We start from the raw sequence: 20,194 nt of genomic DNA on the forward strand, positions 1-20,194 counted from the left end.
GCGAGTATGAGTTCATATATTAATATATAATTTTTTATTAGTAACTGGTAGAGCTCTGTGCAAGACCGGGTAGGTACCACCCATTCATCAGATATTCTACCGCTAAACAGCAATATTTAGTATTGTTGCGTTCCGGCTTGATACGTGAGTGAGCTATTGTAACAGGCATAAGGGACATAACATCTTGGTTTCCAAGATTAGTGGCACATTGCTAATGTAAGGAACGGTTAAGATTTCTTACATTGCATGTTTATTGACGGTGGTAACTACTTACTGTTGGGTGGCGCGAAGGCCTGTTTGCCTATCTATAAAATAAATAACTTTAATACTAATGTATTTTATTTCATTTATATTTATAAATTTTCTTATGATTCAGATTATCTCATCAATATAATTACATTCTGAGTATTAATAACTGTATACGAAGCAAATAGTTACTTTGGAGAAGTTATTTATGTTATATATTTGTGATGATGTAGGTTCTACACCTGAAATCCTCTCTTCAAGCGTTTGGTCTTGCGCACATACTTGTAACCATGCCTCATGAGAGTAAGAGACACCGGTCAGGTCATCACTAGTAAGGAGACCGGGTCGCTAAAGAAATATAAATTGAAACGTTTTAACTCTGATACCGGTAACCGTAATTGGTAACTAAATACTTCAAAGTAAAAGTCACCAAATGAAAAATTACTTTAATGTAATCGCAACTCATTCCCTCCGCCTGGTAACTTTTTTATGCAAATCGAGGAAGATGTGACCTGATTTTTAATGACACTGTGCAATCGCTTTGATGAATACTGTACGCGTGTCAAATTTGCATAAAAGGCCCTCGTAAAATATATTTTAGAAGAGTTCAAGTTTAAGTTTGGCTTTTTGTGGTTTTAAGATAGAAGCGCAATAGTTGTGACGACTGTGTTTATGTTTTCAGATTAATATAATAAAAGTTTTGTAACTTATTAAGGAATGTAATCTTAATGTGTAAATTTTATAAATTTAGAAATAGTAATTATTGGTTTCTCCATGTTTCAACCGATAATTATTAATGACTATTGGAATCGGATGTTAATTTTTTTAAATTAACTTATAAGATATAACCGTATGGTATATCGTACCTTACGTTTTATCTGTGGAATAAAAAAAAGTAGCATTTGGCGGTCATTTACAAAAGAATGGACGTTAATAGCTTAAGTGGCGGATTTTTGATCTATAAATCTAACTATATAAATAAATAAAATTGAAGTGTCACTTATGTCAGAAAGGGATAAATCAGTGTATACAATATTTTAGCTAAGCGTAAGTATGATAAAAACGATGACTATAAACACCAATTGAAATATTTACAATATATCTTTGTCATAAATAGGTAAACTGACTAAAGCTGTGATTTCAAAATTTTCCAAAACCAAAACAAGCATTTTCGCCAAAAACTGATTTCAACGTTGAAATGTTTACCGTTCATTTATTGGTGGAGTTTTCTTACAGTAAAACATTGTTATATTTGTGTTGTAGCCACTTAATAATTATTAATTATGCATATTATGTAGTAAAACGATAAATGTATTTTACAAATTGATGAGATAATTACTTAGTGGGCTTTGTAAATAATATTAAAATAAATAATTAGAGTAGCTTAAACTGTACAAGGAAGTTTTTTTGCATGAAATATTAGAGAATACATTATATAAATTGAAATACATATTATTTTAAATAGGTAATTAAACATCTAAGGCATAATGTAAAAAGCTAAAAACATATTCCATCAAAACAACATTTGAGCTTTATTTTAAATGTCACGTTTCATGCAATAAATGTCAATGCATGCATAGAAATAAATAATTTTTTTTCTTGTTTTGCTGTACAACTCGGTTCTCAAAAGGATTGACAGAGCAATTACATTTCTATCTGACGGCGGACTATTTGGACCGCTTATCATAAAAGTGCCGCTTACAAATTCACTATATACTTTTTCGTTATTCCCCTTATATAGTGGTTAGTTTCGTTCTTTTTTCTTTTCATTTGGAAATCATACAACGTTAAGTAGCTTGTAATTGTTTTATCTTACATCGATTTTAAATTACATTTAAAAAACATACGTTCATACTTATAGTCATTGTTTAGCGAGTGATTAGTTAAACAATGCCGTGTCTTTTTCTTTCGAATGTTATATCACTTATGTCAGAAAGGGATAAATCAGTGTATACAATATTTTAGCTAAGCGTAAGTATGATTAAAACGATGACTATAAACACCAATTGAAATATTTACAATATATCTTTGTCATAAATAGGTAAACTGACTAAAGCTGTGATAAATAAAAATGTATTAAATGATAATTAATATTTAGTATTTAAAGCCTCAAATGCTTATGGAATTTTAATCAACTTCGCGACCAATAACTGTAGTTGGCTCAATGAACAGAGCCTTTTCAAATTACCACCTTAAAGTGTTTGGACTACATTCTTCGGGATAACAAACTTAAATTAAAAAAAGGCCAATTCGTTTTAGCAATTTGCATAACAACCCACTTACATTACGGAGCACGTACGATAGATCCGCGATGTTGTTTTATTGAGAACGGAGCAAGAGGTACATTTAAATAAACAATATTGATGAAAGTGATCGTAAACAAAATATAAAAATGGAAATTTATATAAAACAGTTCTATGTAGGAAAACGTCAGAAGGCTTTCTCGTGTCGTAAATGCTAACTAATATTACACGAAAATTTTACAAAAAAAAAACTTGTAACAAAAAGATTAGCATACGTTCTGAAGGTTTTTTTGTTATTTTATTAAACTAATTATATTGGGTTCTTTATTCAAATTCAAAATTCAAGTTGAAACATTGTTTCTTTTCAGAAGAAAGTTAATAAAAATTATGTTACTTCAAAGGTAAAAGGTAAATTTGTAAACAGCCCGAGGCTCCGTAAAAGCATTTCCTGAGTGTTTTCATTGTATTATATATATTTTTAAATATAGAACATTTCATAATTTTGAAGTTTGACTCCTTTGAGATCACAACCACATCATAAAAACATTTATTTACATCTTTTTAAACAGCTAAATGATTTTTTTCGAAATACTTATACTTATTTATACGATTCGCTCAAGGCTCAACTCAATGTGCATAAACAAAAATATATAAGTGTACTGCATAAGAATGTTATTATATGATTACTTGATTTGATATTGATATTGATCTCAACTTACCTACTTTATAATAAATATATTTCGTCATGTTTTTGATTTTATTTCGAGACAATTGACAAAATTACAATTATTATTATTATTTTCTTATTTTCTTATTTGTTTTATTTGTATAGGTGATTGTTTTAAAACATTTAAAACACAATGTTAAATAAATGTATGTACATACGACCGCCATAGAGCACTGGTAATAATAATAATAATGGGAAATGAAAATGAAAAATTATTTTATTACATACGTATTTGATTTTTTTATATTAAGTTTTATTTATACTATATAAAATTCCGTAAATAATAATGTATGACATAGTGTAAAAATATTTTAAGCTCAACGAAAATTAAAATAATCGAAAATAGTTGAAAATAATAATAACAAATTTACATATTTTATATATGTCTAAAAAATTTTATACAACACGAAAGTATCAAAATATCGTATCACACGTTGATGCCACTTGACCGACATTGTTGGCCCATTTAGAGCGCAACGAGCACTTTTAATTAAAATTTGTTTCTTATAATTTTATCTTATCAACATTATTTAATTTTCAAGCTTTAAATTATGAAAGCAACTTAAAGATTACAAAAATATTTACAAAACATTTTGTTAAACCAGCTATCATTTCGATTATTATTAATTTAATTAAATAAGCTACAAAAATTATATGGTTGTTAAAAACTATCAAATAACTAAACCGATTGTTGTTTGTTTCAGCTCACTCTGCTCGTAGACATTAAGAAGAAGTTAGGTGTGATTAAGAATACTTGTTTATCGTTCGAGTTTGATGGGAACCATGCAGGAAGGCGCAGGTGGATAGCATGAGAGCGCCTGCCACGGCGGCCTAATGGCGCTTGTGCGCCGGATACTAGGCGACGCCCAGGTACCACAACGTGCAAATTAATTTAATATTTCGAATTTGCCTATATGTTAAAACTATGATAATATAATTCGTTCTAGATGATCAAATGTACTAATTTTGTTGATAAGGTTTATCCATTACGGTGCAATATGGTACTTATTTTGTAATCATAATTTATAGAGTAAAACTTTTGTTTATTTACTCCAGAACCACAAAAAGCAATGAAAATAATATTATACTTAAATGTTTATTTTTTATAGTTTAAACAACTTAAGAAGATTCAGAATAGACATAGTTGGCAATGTAGATGTTTACCAAAACATTCTAATTTAGATTTTCTGATATTTTATATTTATAAAAGCCGCGTTAGTACTTCTAACTAATGTGATCTAACGTGATATTCTTATTTAATATAATCTTAGTTTGTTCATAAAATAATAGCAATAAAACATTATTATATCCGTGCTTTTAATTACGTCTTATGTCTTAAAATTAAATAATAATTTATTTTTATTAATAATCTGTCATATCGACAACTCCCTTTAGGTGAAAATTGCAATATAAGTAAGAACGTTTTGATATTTTTTGATTGCTATTTTATAAAACTCATGAAAGAACTATAACTTTACGCGTCACGTAATCTTTAGAAAGAAAATCGAGTGTAAGCACATCTCTTCATTTTCACATTTGTAAAGTGTTTTCGTTTTTAATTATTAAGCCTTTTTTTAAATCCCGTTATAAATATATATATATTTTTTTACAAATTGACACACATAAGGATTCAATAAAATAACTCCAAAGGCAATAATTTTATGTATTTCTGTATATGGTTTTTACCATTGAATCAAAAATATTAGTTCCAAAACTTTTCGGTAAAATAACTGTAAAAAATGTAAAACTAGTGTACTATATTTTTATGTTTGTGTGATTGTGTATTTATGTAGATATGTATACGTATGTATGTGCTGTTATAATATTTATTTTTGTGTTACAGAAAATTTAAATTTTAAATTACTGAGCATAAATAATTTAGACTTCAAATTATTTTATACAAACTGCAGTTTCCTTCTACGTTTTTGTTAAATATTTCGATAGAAATATTCTAACAATAATTGAACATTACTGGAGGAAGGTTTATGTATTTATCGATTAAAACATTTGGATTAAAATATGCATAAAACCAACCACCGAATCATGAAACCGAGAAATAGACATAGCACCCTTTGTCGAAGTATATTGTATTACATTTTGCTAAAGTAATTGTTTCCAGAGAACAATCAAAATATATATTGCTATAACTTTGTGCCCAAAGACCATATGAACAGTCGCTGAAACAGGTCGTATGTCCTTAATAAACCGAAGTTTGATTGAGTACTGGTAGAACATAAAACTAAGCCCGGTAGCCCGTAATTATATTGTATTGCGTTGTCAAAGTTTCATCGAAGTGTTAACATCGATTACAAAGTTCGTTTCAATTAAGGATTCGAAGCTGCCTTAGCTATTAAGCAAATATTAACTTTGGTAAGCGATGTCGCGTATAAGCAAGTATTTAAAAATATTTTCGTGTTTTATATTTATATTAAAATGTATGATAAATTTAGTCAAAGCAAACACTAGATTTATTAGATTAAAATCATTATCAGTAACAGCCTCTGAATGTCCCACGGCTGGGCTAAGGCCCACTCTCCCTTTTTGAGGAGAAGGTTTGGAGCTTATCCACCACGCTGCTCCAATGCGGGTTGGTGGAAAAAAAAATCATTATCATTATTCTTTAATAACTTCTTAAATGTTTTCTTTGCATATTTCTATATAAGGAACACGAATACCTTCTTTAAGAGAAACACTTACTGTCCAAAATAAATATTAAATAAATAATAAGCTATCTAGAATAATTTTATTAATATGTTCATTATGTGAAGAATTGTTGTTTATGCAAACTCTGCTATTAAGGAATAAGAATGTTGATTGAGCCTTCATAATTCTTGTAATAAATTGGGTGTATCTAAATTGTTTTCGTCTGGCTTTTGTTATATTAATTAATCCTTAGATTTCGACTTAAATATGAAACGAAATGATTCTCATTATTTATATTTTGTTTTAGCTCGTGTCTCTTATATTGCTAAAATGATTCATGTAATACGTGATTATTACTTTTTGCTTTTGTTATTTCAACGTAATGGATTATCCTATTTTCTTTTCAACTTTATTTTATTTTATATTAAAAGTAAACATTGTTTATATAAGTAGTATTAGTAAATTTGTATAAGTATTTTTCTATATGCTAGTTAAAAAACTCTATTGGTTTACCTTCAGTTTTGTTTATAGTAACGAATTGAAATTAGTTATATTTCATATCCGGGAAAGATTTTGCTGGTTAAAATTATGGAAACTAGTAAATACTCTAAAATGTAAACAATCACTACAATCGGTCCAGCTGGTAGTTCTCATATGGCCAGTTAATTATAAAATATAAGCGCTTCTTTGTCAACATATAATTAAAAAAATGAGTTAAATTAAATTTTGTATTAATTCTTCGATTTTTAATAGGCGAAACTTCGCAAAATGGTAGACGAGCAAGTATCAGTGGGCACGAGAGTTGAGGCGGATGCAGAGCCCGAGCCAGCGGACCCACTGATAACGCCCGCATGTTCAGCCCTCGACAGAAGCGATGACCCACGCCCTATCCCGCCAGAACGTCGCCTCCTCATCAGCACTCTTGACAAACCGCGCAACGGATCGCTGAACGGGGACAAAGAGGGCACGTTGAATAGGTCTACGCGACTCACGATCAAGAATGGGAAGGATAATCCATTTATAGGTTTGTTACTTCACTATACACTACAATTATTATTTATTTGATGATAATATTTATTTGATGATGATATAAAAATAGTATCATTTTATATGTCGTTTTATATATAATATACGTGTCTACATAATATATACTGGCTGTTATATTATATTGGCTTTAAATGATAATTGTCGTGGATATTGCAAAAGGCTTGTCGTTCTTTCTTCTTTCATGTTTTATTTAAAGTAAATACACTCTGCAACATAAGATGTGCGATAATATAATGCAGAACACAACACACTGTCTGTAAGATAGTTACTCTTTATAATATTAGTATTAGTATTTACAAAAAGACAATTAATATAAGATATCTTCAACAGTCTCCTCCCCTGATGACGATAACAAGGAAAACCAGGCAAATGGTAAAATAGATTCACCGGTGAAATGGTCCACACAGAATGGAAGCGACAGTGGAACTTACGCTGAAATAGGCACTGCTGGGAACAGTAACAGCGACAGGAATGTTTTAGATCCCGCTGATAGCTCTGAAGAAGAAGTCCCATTGCCAGATGCAACTTCCCCCGGTAGGAGTAGCGATGGACCGGAACCTAGAGCTGATATTACGGCTACGCTTGAAGGAGGTAAAATTTAATCTAAAACATTTATCATATATTAAATGATTTTTTTTTTAACTGGTATGTTAATTTGAAAAAAAAAAGTGTAGCTATTGAATTTCTTATCAGTATGGAACATTTTGAACAAGTGGTATGTATAAATTCATTTGAATCTTGTAACATGATTATTCAAAAGTGCTAGAAAAGCCTAATTGAGTACAAGGTTATATATACCATATATATTATAAATAAAAGCGCGTACCGTGCAAACGGCGTTAACGAAAACATTTAAATTTTTAATAGACTTATTGATGATATTTAAGTGGCGGTAACGGAGTTTGGTATTTTATTTAAAACACCAAACAATTCAAATTATATTCTAAATTAATCATAACAATAACGTTGATACGATTCATATACATTTCAGTATATTTTCATAACATTATTACAAGATAATATTTTTCTTGTCGAAAAACCTCGGAAACCTTTCACTGTGGTCCAGCATACTGTTTCTTTGCAGAATAATCTTGAAATTGAATTAAACGGTGAATAAACGTATATCTATGTCTAAAATATAGTTTAAGCTCTTGTTTTACTTAGTGTATAAAATAGGAGATAATAGTTACTAACTAGGCATGTTTGTTTTGCTGATGAAGTAAGTTTCGAGTTAGTTGGGAATTCTTCAGCAAAGCTGGCGCTACTAGCTATTATAAATCGCGTCTCTATAAAACTAGGTTGTTTATAACTCAGACAAATAGCCTTCTTAGAGTATATGAGTATGGTATGTTATATTACTTGTAACTGGTTCAGATTTTGGTATCAAGGTATAATAATAAAATATTTTAATTAAAATTGACATTGTATTCTAATTAAAATATTTTTTGTCTTGACGATTATGCAAATGCGTAAAAATCTTATAAATACTGCTATTATCTATCTAAGAATAATCTTTAAGTAAATATTAGAAGTTTTTTGATATTTTGACTAAAATATACAACTTTAATATTAATGTTAGGATTGATCTAATAATACTCGTAGTTTTTTTATAAATTCTGGCAATTTTAAGATACTTTTCATACATTGCTCGTCGACTTAGTGGAATATCTCGGGCACTAATGAGCCACTGCCGTAGGGAATAAGCTCATTTGCGACTGCACAGCCAGCTAACTTCGGAAGAAAGAAACTTTCCGCCTGATGTTGCAATTTGTCATTTAGCTTTCGCTACCTTTTTAATTAGCATCTGATAATTAGAAGTTTTCTCACTTTTCTTACATCGCGAAATCCAAAAATAAAAAAAATAAAGTTAATTTTGTACACTTGTTTATGAAAATATTTTAAGTTGAACACACTAGTTAATTGTAAAATACTTCGACAAACCAATATACATCGTAGTTTTCGAAGAAGGATAACTTTGCTTAATGACTTTTATACTCATAATTCTAGCGAGACGATTGATTCACTCTTATATTTAACATGTACTTGCCATAAAAGAATATCATAGCAAATAATTATACAACACACATAAGTAACATTGCCTTTTTTATTTAACGAGGTGTGTGATTATTTTGTTTCTCAAACAATAAACAGATGTTTTTTTTTAATTCTTTCAATTATGATACTACAACTTTTACTTATAAATAATAAAGTATGGAGCTTGAAGAGCTTGTTGTATGCTTACTGCAGTTCGTTACTAAAGTAGGTTGACGACGTCACCCAAAAACTTAATTGATTTATTATTGGGGGAAAGTTTATTTACGTTTTGATGATATATCTATATACATTTCTTATAATAATTAAATGTTGTTTATTCTTTTGTAATTTTATAACATATATTGTATCTCTATTCACATACTATAGTAACTCCATTATAACTGCGTATGTTATAGAAAAAAAGTCAAAAGTGACCTCACGTTACACGCCAGCCATATAAGCATCAAATAATATATAATATATTTAATTAAAATCAAAGTTAAGTTCTTTTAATAACATATAATGAAAATACAAATATAAACGCACGTTTTAACAGGTTGGACATCGATAGCAGTTCATTCCTCGTTATTTTTGGATATTATTTTATGGTTAATGTTCTACTCATTATGGTATAACGTATAACGGTCTATTTAACGCAAAAAGGTATATTGAAATCGTACTGATAGTTCTTGTGAACAGCGCGGTTAACCAACAAATATTCCAACTTAATATATGTTTAGTATATATTATAATTTTAAAAATAATAATTAAATTTAAAATTAATATATATATATATATATGGTTAAAATGTAATTAAATAAATTAAGAAATGGGTTTTATTGCGGTGTAATTCCAGGTAAAACAATCTATTAAACCTATATAATCTGTGGTTCCCATCTGTATAATAATAAATTCAATTTCTACATTACATTAATATAAAAAAATGTAAATGAATAATAAATAATACCATAAAACATTCCATTACTTATTTGTCTAGACATTTTAATGGAAAATCGTAGTCGTGAGAAGTAAATAAATTCGCTGTTATGTACTTTTCATTTACTTGGTTCGCTTTAGTTATTTATTTCTCTTTTCGAATGAAAAGGCTTATGTTGGTTATTAAAAATATTTTAGAGCTATTTTATTTATTTACATATACAATTATATATATATATATAATTGTATATATATATAGAATTGCAAATTTTAATTTTCCTGTACAAAAGATAAAATAAATACAAAATAAACACAAAAGAACATATGTAGCAAAATAAATACAAGTTATTCTGTAGCTTGTACAATAGTTACAATACTTCTGAAGTCAATAGATTTGAGTGTTTACAATAAAACAGGTCGCATACACACCTGCGTCCTGCGCCCTGACGCATGATAAAACGAATAATCGATTCGTCTGGACGGGGTTACGGGCTTTCGTGACTGGGAGAACTTTTGCATTGGTGCAACGTTTACGTCCCCATAACAGTTTAAATTTATACACATTAACCAACATAACTTTCGACAGTTTTTCACAATATTAAAAGCTGATAACGTTGCAACGTCGCAATTATGATCAATATTAATGAAACGGGAAATACCTAATGGCTATATATAATAAATTTATATACGCTATTTCAAATAGAAACAAAATAACTGATAAGTTCTATGGTTTTCTTATAAATTTCTGATGGAAATATTAAAAATACAAGAATATTTTATATTTTTAGTCAGCTAGTGGTTACGGTAAGTCACACTCGGTCAAACCGTTAGGCTAAATAAAAGAGTACTAGTATGGTCGTGATTGTATAATATATATGCAGGAAGTTCTAATTCAAGTAATACACAAAAAGACTTGTGTAATCTAATTGAGACGATGAATCTACAATTTGTAGTCGAATATTTTGTGATGTCTTGTGTTTTTTTGTAAAAAAGACACAAGACATCTTAAGTCTCATTAAGTAAACTTAAATCTTATTCAATTGACCTTAAGGAGTATGTTATATTTGCTAAGTAAATACAAACAGGTTCCGGTTCCCCGGGTGGGCGATCGGATCGGTCGCGGCAGGAAGAGGTGCCCGCGTCCCCGGGGATGCTCACCGCAGCACAGCTGGCCCGCCGGCTACGTCTTGAAAACGAACGTCTGCAGGTCGCCTTTTTATTTTCCCTGTTTTTCAGAATCATTCCTTATTTATAAGGAAAAAGAAAAATTCTGTCTCTTATTAAATGTTTTCTGTAAATTTAAAGACTATTGCAGTGGAATAATAACCTGTTTCCTTAATGTCGCTTTGTCTTACATTTTAATTTTAAAATAATAAAAGCAACTTCATGGTTTGTAAATCAGATGTAAAAAGTAAATTAAATTGCAAATACCTAATTGAATAAATATTTAGATGTATAAAATACATATATTTTTGAATTGTGTTTATGATTAATAATATACCCATTTAAGTATCCTTTATTACAAAAAATAAGAATTTTTTAAAGTACTTTAGTATCTTCTATTACATTCTAAGACAAACATTTGTATTAACTCAAAGTTAAGGGATGCCTTAAATAAGTAAATTAAAATAAAACGATCCAAGCTCAGTATGTAGATATACTCGTATGAAAGTAGATACCTCGCGTGACTCACTTTAACATGCTTACGGATGGTAATATCGGGAGAAGTTTATAAATCGACAGCTATTAATCCTCCATGCAGGCGGAACTGACGCGTGTACGGCGTTTGTTGGTAGCGGCTGCGGAGAGGGGAGAGGCGGGGAGTGCTTTGATAGAGCGGGCCCAGGGAGACGCACAAGAGGGCCCACCTCTCGATCCGCAGCAGTTGGAAAAGGAGCTTCTATTGGCTAGAGAAGCTGTTAATTGTAAGTTTTATATTACTATACCAGATATGTGCTTATATATATATAGTACCCGTAATTTTCAGTTGAGATTCTCGCCTTTTAGTCACTGGACTATTAGGGCTCATTAATAAGTACACACATAAAGTTATAAGTTTATATTTAAATACAACATCGTTTCGGAAAGAGATTTAAAGCAAATCCTAATTATTTCCTAATTATTTTAATTATTATTATCACTTTTTGGAATGGGAATAAAATTTAATAACGATAACACTAACTATCTTCAATGTACATAAATGAACAGTTTACCTATTCCTATGTATTATATATAACAAAATATCCTCAAAAGGGAGAGGAGGCCTTAGCCCAGCAGCGGGACATTAACAGGCTGTTACTGTACTGTTACTGTACTCTATATATAACATACAGTATTTAATCAAAACAACTTTTGACTTTCATCAGGAATGTAACTACAAAGTAAATATTTCATAATGCCGTAAAGTGAACGAAATGAGGCAATTTGTTCAAGCAACCGTTCTTGATCGGAAAAAGAAGTAGGAAGCCGACAGTTTGATAAACTAAAGTCATAATGTTTTAGAAAGTATCTGGTTGGAAAAGTAAGGGTAAATTAGTTTACCAGTCACGTTTACTCCTGAGTTGGACTTTGACTTTCACCGACATTTTTAGTGAAGACTTTACCTTCAAGGTCTAAGCGTATATAAGTCTCCTGAAACGAAAAAGTAATTAGATTCAAGTCCAAACTTTACTGATGTTTTTATAATAACGAAAAAATAATATTTATTTTATTTAACGACATAGATAATAACACATATCACATGATCAAGAATAGTATAAATTGGTACATCAATTTTCCACGGTTAATAAATATAAAGGCACTATTGCCAATTCGATTTAATTCCGTAGTCAGTAAAAAAAATATAACACCTGAAAGCTTAAAATAAAGTACTGTGGTGGTAATAAAAAAGATTGTTTGTAATCCAATACGTCAAAATGTTTCACCCTACGTGACGAGTGTAACGACAAGCGTTAACGTTAATGGTTTTTAGGAAGTATCAGTGATATTGCACTATTTGGAAACGAATCAAAATAGCCTCTATAACAATTTAATAACGGCTAAAATTGCGAGATAGTTCTCAGTAATATCGGTATTTTTGGAACTGTATATAATGTGACTATAGTGTAGTTTATCTGATGCGACCTATCGATTCAATTACTGCCATTGTTATTGATTTTGTTTATATTAAAATGAACTATTTTGTTTATTTGATGGTGGTAGGTATTTGTGCAAGTGCTCGTTTGTATAGTCCCACCCACTCATCAGATTTTCTATCGCAAAACAACAGTACTTGGTGTTGTTGTGTTCCAGTTTGAAGGGTGAGTTAGCCAGTGTAATTACAGGCACAAGGGACATAACATCTTAGTTCTCAAAGGTTGGTAGCTTATTGGCAATGTAAGCGATGGTTAATATTTATTAAAATGCCAATGACTATGGGCGTTGATGGACCACTTACCATCAGGTGGCCTATATGTTCATCCGCCTACCTATTATATAAAATATATACATATCACACTACGGAACATCACTCGCTAATTATTTAAGCATTATTTTATTTCCAAGGACGTAATATATTGGCTTTACTATTATTCTTACCATGAATCTACTGTATTGACATAGTATTGCCAGAAGTGATTTACGGATGATGATGACAAAGTGCTTTTAAGTGCAAATTTAAGTGTAAGTTAAAATTTCCAGTATTGTAGTATTTAAAGATATTAAATTATGTGATTTTAACTGTCTCAATTTAGCTTGTGACATTACAAAATAGACGTGGAGTTTGATCAGAAACTAAACTATGTTATCCGAAATCACGATATGATCAAACCGAACGTATCAAATGTATAATAAGGGTAGAACGAGTCATTTGATGCGCTCAATGAAGCATCGATCAAAGGGCGCTTATCAGCGTGTAAGCTTTTTAATCGTTGGAGGGCATTGTGCTGTCATATTCATATATGGTTTGTTTTTTTTTGTTAAAAAATGTGATTATGTTTTTTAATGGTGTTATCAATAATATTTAATTTAAAAAACACCTGTGCTTTAATTTTTACGGATCAGTTTTGTAAGATAAAGGAATACTGATATATATAATTTCAGTGTAATATTAAATTCAATTTTAATACTTTTGTAGGTGATTCTCGCTATTTTTATAGTGTTTGTTTTCTACTCCTACTGTTATAAATGTTATTTATATCACATAAATGTAACAACTACCTGAAAAAATGTTTGGAATATTTTCGCTACAAGAATAACTAAGTAAGACTTTTCAGAGTAGAGCCTTTTCGTGTACCGGACTAGTTGAAGAAAATGAAAAAAATACATTAACGTCAGAGTAGCAAGCATAAAACTAACAGTTTCTTTTATTGCAGCTTTGAAAGCCGACAAGAAGCGGCTCAAAGCGGAGAAATTTGATTTGCTGAATCAGATGAAGCAATTGTATGCGACTCTCGAGGACAAAGAGAAGGAGCTCAGGGACTTCATTAGAAATTATGAGCAGGTACCGTTGAGGACTCCTAGGTGTTATTATTATTTGAGCTAATTTTTTGATACAAGTTTAATACGAATCTTCGATGAATTATTAATTACTGACTGCTAATATATTACAATGCCGATTGTACGAAATTATTATATAAGTATTTATGAAACAATACAAGTTATTAAAAGTAATTATTATACATTCATTCATTCATTTTAGCATTATGCTATTTTAAATAAAACAAAAACTGTTTCAATAAATGACATAATAATTTATGTCAAGAAACATGCGTTCGTGATTTAGCAATAATCTAATATGATACTCGTGCTGTACAACGGGATTTATTTGTACTATAAGTACAGCTCGTTCTATATTTCTTTTCACTGTACACACAAATAAATAATCACTCCAAAACTATCGATATATTACAATCGCCTCATTAAAAATCAATAAAAATATTCATGATAAAACAGTTCTGTGCCCTACCATTGTCACTGTTAATAAATTATTAATCCATTCTTTTATGAACGATAAACATTTCTAATAGTTATACTGACTGTAGATACGGATAAGGAGAGAAGTAAAATATAACATACGATTAAACGAAATCGATATCGATAGATTAGAGTGTGTTTCGCGTACAGATGCGGTCGCGCAGCGGCGCGTCATCGGCGTTGGGTGCTGAGCGCGCAGAGCGTGAGCGCGAGCGTGCGGCGCTGCTGCGACACGCGCGCGACGAGGCGGAACGCTCGCTGCAGCTCGCCGCCGCGCTCAGTGCGCGCGACACGCAGCTGCGACACGCGAGGGAACAACTTTTCGAAGTCAGTTTTATTTATACATTACTTTAATTCATTGTTTGCAACTTAAATATTTTTATAAATATTAACATTTTATATTTATAAAAGTCATTCAATTATTCTGTTGGTGGTATCTTTTGATTTAAGATAAAAGCGAGTTAAAGCCTTCACCTCCTTTCCCCGCATAAACTTACAGGCAATAAAACGTCGCTTTGGTAGAAGACTAATATATTGTCTTTGACGTTCATCTGTTATAATAAAGCCATTATGCGCCAACAATTGACATGATTTCGTCTCACAATATTTACTGATTGAATTCGTAAAAATCTTGATTTTCAAATAGTTTTTTTTTTAAATGAACTATTTATTTTATAAAGGCGAGGGCTTATAATTGCACACACGTGGAATATTGTTGAAAAAATTTGCCCTGATTTTTCAATTCCTTCCGAATTAGAAGAAATTCAGGGGAACTGGTGGTCTAATTTCTAAAATTTGAATCGGAAATTAAAATACAATTTATTTTTAAATGATTAGTGTTATTATAATGTTACATACATACATTACATACGCTTAATCATTTCATTTTACCGTTGAAGCGCACATTTCATACATCATTTGATGGGAAGAGGAACGACCGTACAGACCAACGGCTTTATTTGATTTTCGAGCTACGTAAACACTCAAACAAAATAACAATTTGTTGGTCTGACCCAAGATTTGAACCCAGGTCCTGAGGATCGGCAGCCGTATAAACAAGCCACTAGACCAACGCTGTTATCGTGCGTGTTAATAGGAGGACTATTACATAATCATGCTATGTAGTCGATTTTGGAGTATAGGTATTACGGTTGAACGTATTTAGGCGACTACGGTCAGGAATGCTTGATAACATCTCTGCTATGTAATAGCTTATTGTTAGTTCAGTGAATTATATTAGACTCAAAGGTCAAGCGGCGGACGACTATATACATATAATTATGTAATGTAAATCAATCTACTAATGTACTTCATATATTATTCGATTGAAGTATTTCTGTATGTAGATACTTACGAGCACATAGATATCCTTGTATATGTACGTTGTACACTGAACTAGAAGTTTATTTGTCTATGCTTTAATAATGCAAATTAAAGTTTTTGTCGAAGGAATAAAACGTATTTTTGTAACAAAACGATGTCTCGTGACATGCTTTAAAATACATGGAGTGTGGGTGGGTATCACTAAAATTGTTTTGATATAAAAGTATAAAAATTAACACTTATTTATTATAATTTGTAGCATATAATTCGTGAAATATAAAATATTTGAAAGGAAAACACTAGAAGCAAAAATTATTATATATAGTACAAACACATAAGGACCTCTGAAAAGGGCTCATCAAATATTACTACAATGATTTGTCTTTAGAGACAACCCTTGTCAAGTAATGAAAGCCCGTAGGAAATAAGGAACAACACGCGTAGAATTTCAATCTTCTTGAATTAATGGAATTCATCTTAATGTAATGACTTGTAAGTTGTAAAATTTATAATGAAAAACATAAATATATAACATTAAAGCAGCTTTATTATGTACTAATAAAATTATTGTTTAGTCTTCTACAATAATAGTATTTTTCGAAACCCTTGTCTTATCTTATCGATATTGCCGTTTCACCAGTTAATTTTGCACGCAAAAAATTGAAATTATCAAACAACATTCTTGCAATCGTTCCGCACGGACTTGATCTTTAGTGTTTGATGTAAAATATTTATCTACTATTATTTCCGCCCAGCACTTAACCCATGACGTCGAGATAATTTTATGTCATGTAACTCTGCCAAATTTGTAACTGGACAGGTATTAAAAATATTTCACTAAAAAAATTATAAATATATACAATAATTAATATAATACAATCAACTTATAATTCTAAATCTAAATAGGATCTTTTGATGAATATTTATAGAAAAAAAATCTTCTTCTAGTTTCTTTGGGAATTATACTGGATATCTGCAATGTCTTTAATGTTTGACTGTTTTAATTTACTTCAGCTAATATTTTTTTACACCATTTCTCATTTCTCACATTGTACTCACCTATTTCCACTTTATTACGATAATGTAATAAAATAATATTAAATAATAAAAACATAATAATAAATAAAACAAGAACTTTTACAATATGAAAGGTTAATATAATAATATAGGTTAACACCACAAAATTCTGGTACATTTTATCGATTTTTGAAACGAACTTAGCGTTCATGATAAATGTATTTTATAAATATGTTAAAGAAACTTGCTTGTTTAAAAATGTATTTATTATATGACAGTAATCTCTATAGTAATTAATAAAATAATAAAAATATATTGTGTATAAAAATATAATAATAAAAATATATCGATGTGTGTCATCCGAGATGACAGATGGATAGATACAGATAATATATATTCACATAATAAAAGATTAATTAATACATTATTGTAGATGTGTGTACACTACAATGGTAGTTAAAATGAAAGCATAAATAAAAAATAAAAAAACAGATTTAGAATAATTATGAATGATTAATGGTTTACGGCTGAATGCAAACAAAGATTTCGTTGGGCACAATATGTGATCATATTTATACAATATATTTTTAGGACAGAAGTGAAATATCAATTAAGAAAATGTAATTAATTACAAAATTACGAATTTAAGGACATTTGATCGAGACACGGTCAAATTAGCTAATTATTATTCGATAAAAATAATTTACACAGATAACATCGATAGCTTATTCTGCCAGATAACAATTACCTTGGTAATCGCGCGTAAAAGAACAGGAAAAAACAAAAGAAATCTATGATAGTCACGACGTGTATGCTGCCAGGCCTATTGTCCACAGATAAACTCTATCAATATTATATTACTATTTTGCAAAACACATAATACATCCTCGCGCTCTATCGAAACAGGTAGGTAGGTTAACACATACGTTAATTGTTAAGTTATTTATAAAGATAAACATCCGTTAAAACCAATAGCTTAAAATTAAAATAGGAAAACCTGTTTTAAATCATTTTTTTCTCTTTAATCTAATTTTATGTCAGACAAAGGCATGACAATTGCTCACGCAGTAAGAATCGAACCTGTAACTACAATGCGCGGTGACACGTATCAGCCAGTTGAACTATTGACGCTTAATTTAACTTTACTTTTAATAAGTAAAGCTTAGGTGAATAATCACTAGTGCGAATAAAGCAATTAAGAGCAATACGCAACAGTTTATTTTCAGCTTTGTGGCTTGAAAATCCTTTCGAATTATCCTTTAACAAATTATTCTAGGCCAGTAAATAAACAGATCCAATGTTAAATATTTTCTGTACAATTTCATACCAACAATGACTGAAGAGGTAGGAAGTATTATTAAAATATTTATCTCTCGTTTGATATTAAAAATATTTTTCTCGTTATGTTCTAATTTAATTTTAATAAACAATAACACATTTCTTAGTACTCCAATATTTTTTTAGTTTATGTATACCTATATTGATAACATAAAAAAAATTCAACCGAACTGTTATAATTGATTTTATTTATTTACGGATTTATACAGATACATATATTGACCAGAAAACTTGTGACTGTGAATTTTTAACAGTAAGTATTCAAATAACAAAACGCAAGGCATATGCCATAGATAACAATATAATCGACGCATGAATAGTTGTTACCTAAGCCACTAACAATCATTATACTGCAAATTATAAAAACCATAGTCTTAATGAATAGCTTCGATTTTCGAAACTTCTATCATACTTAAAATCTATAACACAGACGAAACATGGAAGCCACTTAATAAAAGCGCGTTAAAAATTGCATAATTAATTTATTAACAATAATTGACTTTGATTATAAAGGTTGTTTAGCGGGTGATTAATTAAACAATGCTGTCTTCTTTCGGATGCCAAGATAATGATAAAAAGAGATAAATCAATGTTTAATCAAACAGTCGCTTAGGAACGTTTATAAGTAAGGCCATTAATCATTTAAATATTTCATAAATATTTAACAGATGAAAATATTTTTTAACATATCCATAGCGGAAAGCTTGATGCTTTTGAGCCGATCCATCAACAACATCCGTTGTTAATTACAATTTCAAATTGCTACCTACAATGAAAATGAGAAGGAAATTAAGCAAACCTGTTTACGTAATATCAGATTAAATGAGAAAAATACGATAATTTAAGAAAAGAGGTTACGAAAACAATTGAGTGTTCGATTAATACACATTTATGAAGATTTCATCATTAAAATACAATCCACTAACATATTATAAATACAAAAGTTACTCCATTATGTCTTTTATGTTTTTCATTGTATCGATTTTGATGAAATTTTGTGTTTAGTTAGTTTCAACTCTGAGAACGAACTACTATTTACTAGATATATTATTTTATTTATATTTTTTTTAAATTTAATATTGCATCCTGTTAATGGACAAAATCAAAGTAAAGGTTTTGTGACTTCGCTTTAAATTATTCGAGATATTACAAATAATTACTACGTAACGCTAATATAATTACTATCGAAATAGTGAATTTAAGCGGGTATACAAATCACACGTAGTTTATCATGCGTTTTTTTTCAAAAATATAATATATTTAACTACTGATATAATTGACAGAATATAAAAGACTTTACACAAAATACTCGCTGAAAATAATGTAATGAATTTGTTTATGAATTATCAAAAGTCATAGAACATAAGCTGTTACTTATAATGTTAGTAATAGATTCGTGTGAGGTTATGATTGTTTTACAAATTTCATTATATTTTTTTTCATCGGCATCATTAAAAGTTACCACCGATTTAAAATTTCTATTATATTACAATAAATATGATATGATTTTAGTATTAATAGCAATACATCTAATAAATTATGATTGATGAATCTCGTTTAGAGACACGTAATCCAGGGTATTTTGCTTTTCATTTTAAACTTAACAGTTAACGTATATTTCAATAAATACCATTGCTTTACTTTATTAATATTAAATATATTAATAACATTAATTAAAATTAATTTA

General features: G+C 29.6%; 2 protein-coding genes across 7 annotated transcripts in view; one reads left to right on the forward strand and one right to left on the reverse strand.

Moving 5' to 3' along the window:
• LOC126773578 (DNA-directed RNA polymerase II subunit Rpb4) overlaps nt 1–20,194 on the reverse strand; it is a 226,130-nt gene that overhangs the window by 62,412 nt on the left and 143,524 nt on the right. The window lies entirely within an intron of this gene.
• The window catches only part of LOC126773550 (kazrin), a 92,297-nt gene that overhangs the window by 52,845 nt on the left and 19,258 nt on the right, over nt 1–20,194 (forward strand). For all 6 annotated transcript variants that reach the window (XR_007669746.1, XR_007669747.1, XM_050494483.1 and 3 more), the window contains exons 2-8: nt 3,921–4,086; nt 6,613–6,883; nt 7,237–7,497; nt 10,962–11,083; nt 11,639–11,801; nt 14,229–14,356; nt 14,980–15,156. Coding sequence is in view for 4 of the 6 variants with exons in the window: in XM_050494483.1 (XP_050350440.1) it covers nt 4,051–4,086; nt 6,613–6,883; nt 7,237–7,497; nt 10,962–11,083; nt 11,639–11,801; nt 14,229–14,356; nt 14,980–15,156 (1,158 nt within the window). In the remaining 2 variants the exon portion in view is untranslated. The remainder of the gene's footprint in view (nt 1–3,920; nt 4,087–6,612; nt 6,884–7,236; nt 7,498–10,961; nt 11,084–11,638; nt 11,802–14,228; nt 14,357–14,979; nt 15,157–20,194) is intronic.

The sequence above is a fragment of the Nymphalis io genome, chromosome 15, assembly GCF_905147045.1.
Source record: "Nymphalis io chromosome 15, ilAglIoxx1.1, whole genome shotgun sequence".
NCBI lineage: Eukaryota > Metazoa > Arthropoda > Insecta > Lepidoptera > Nymphalidae > Nymphalis > Nymphalis io.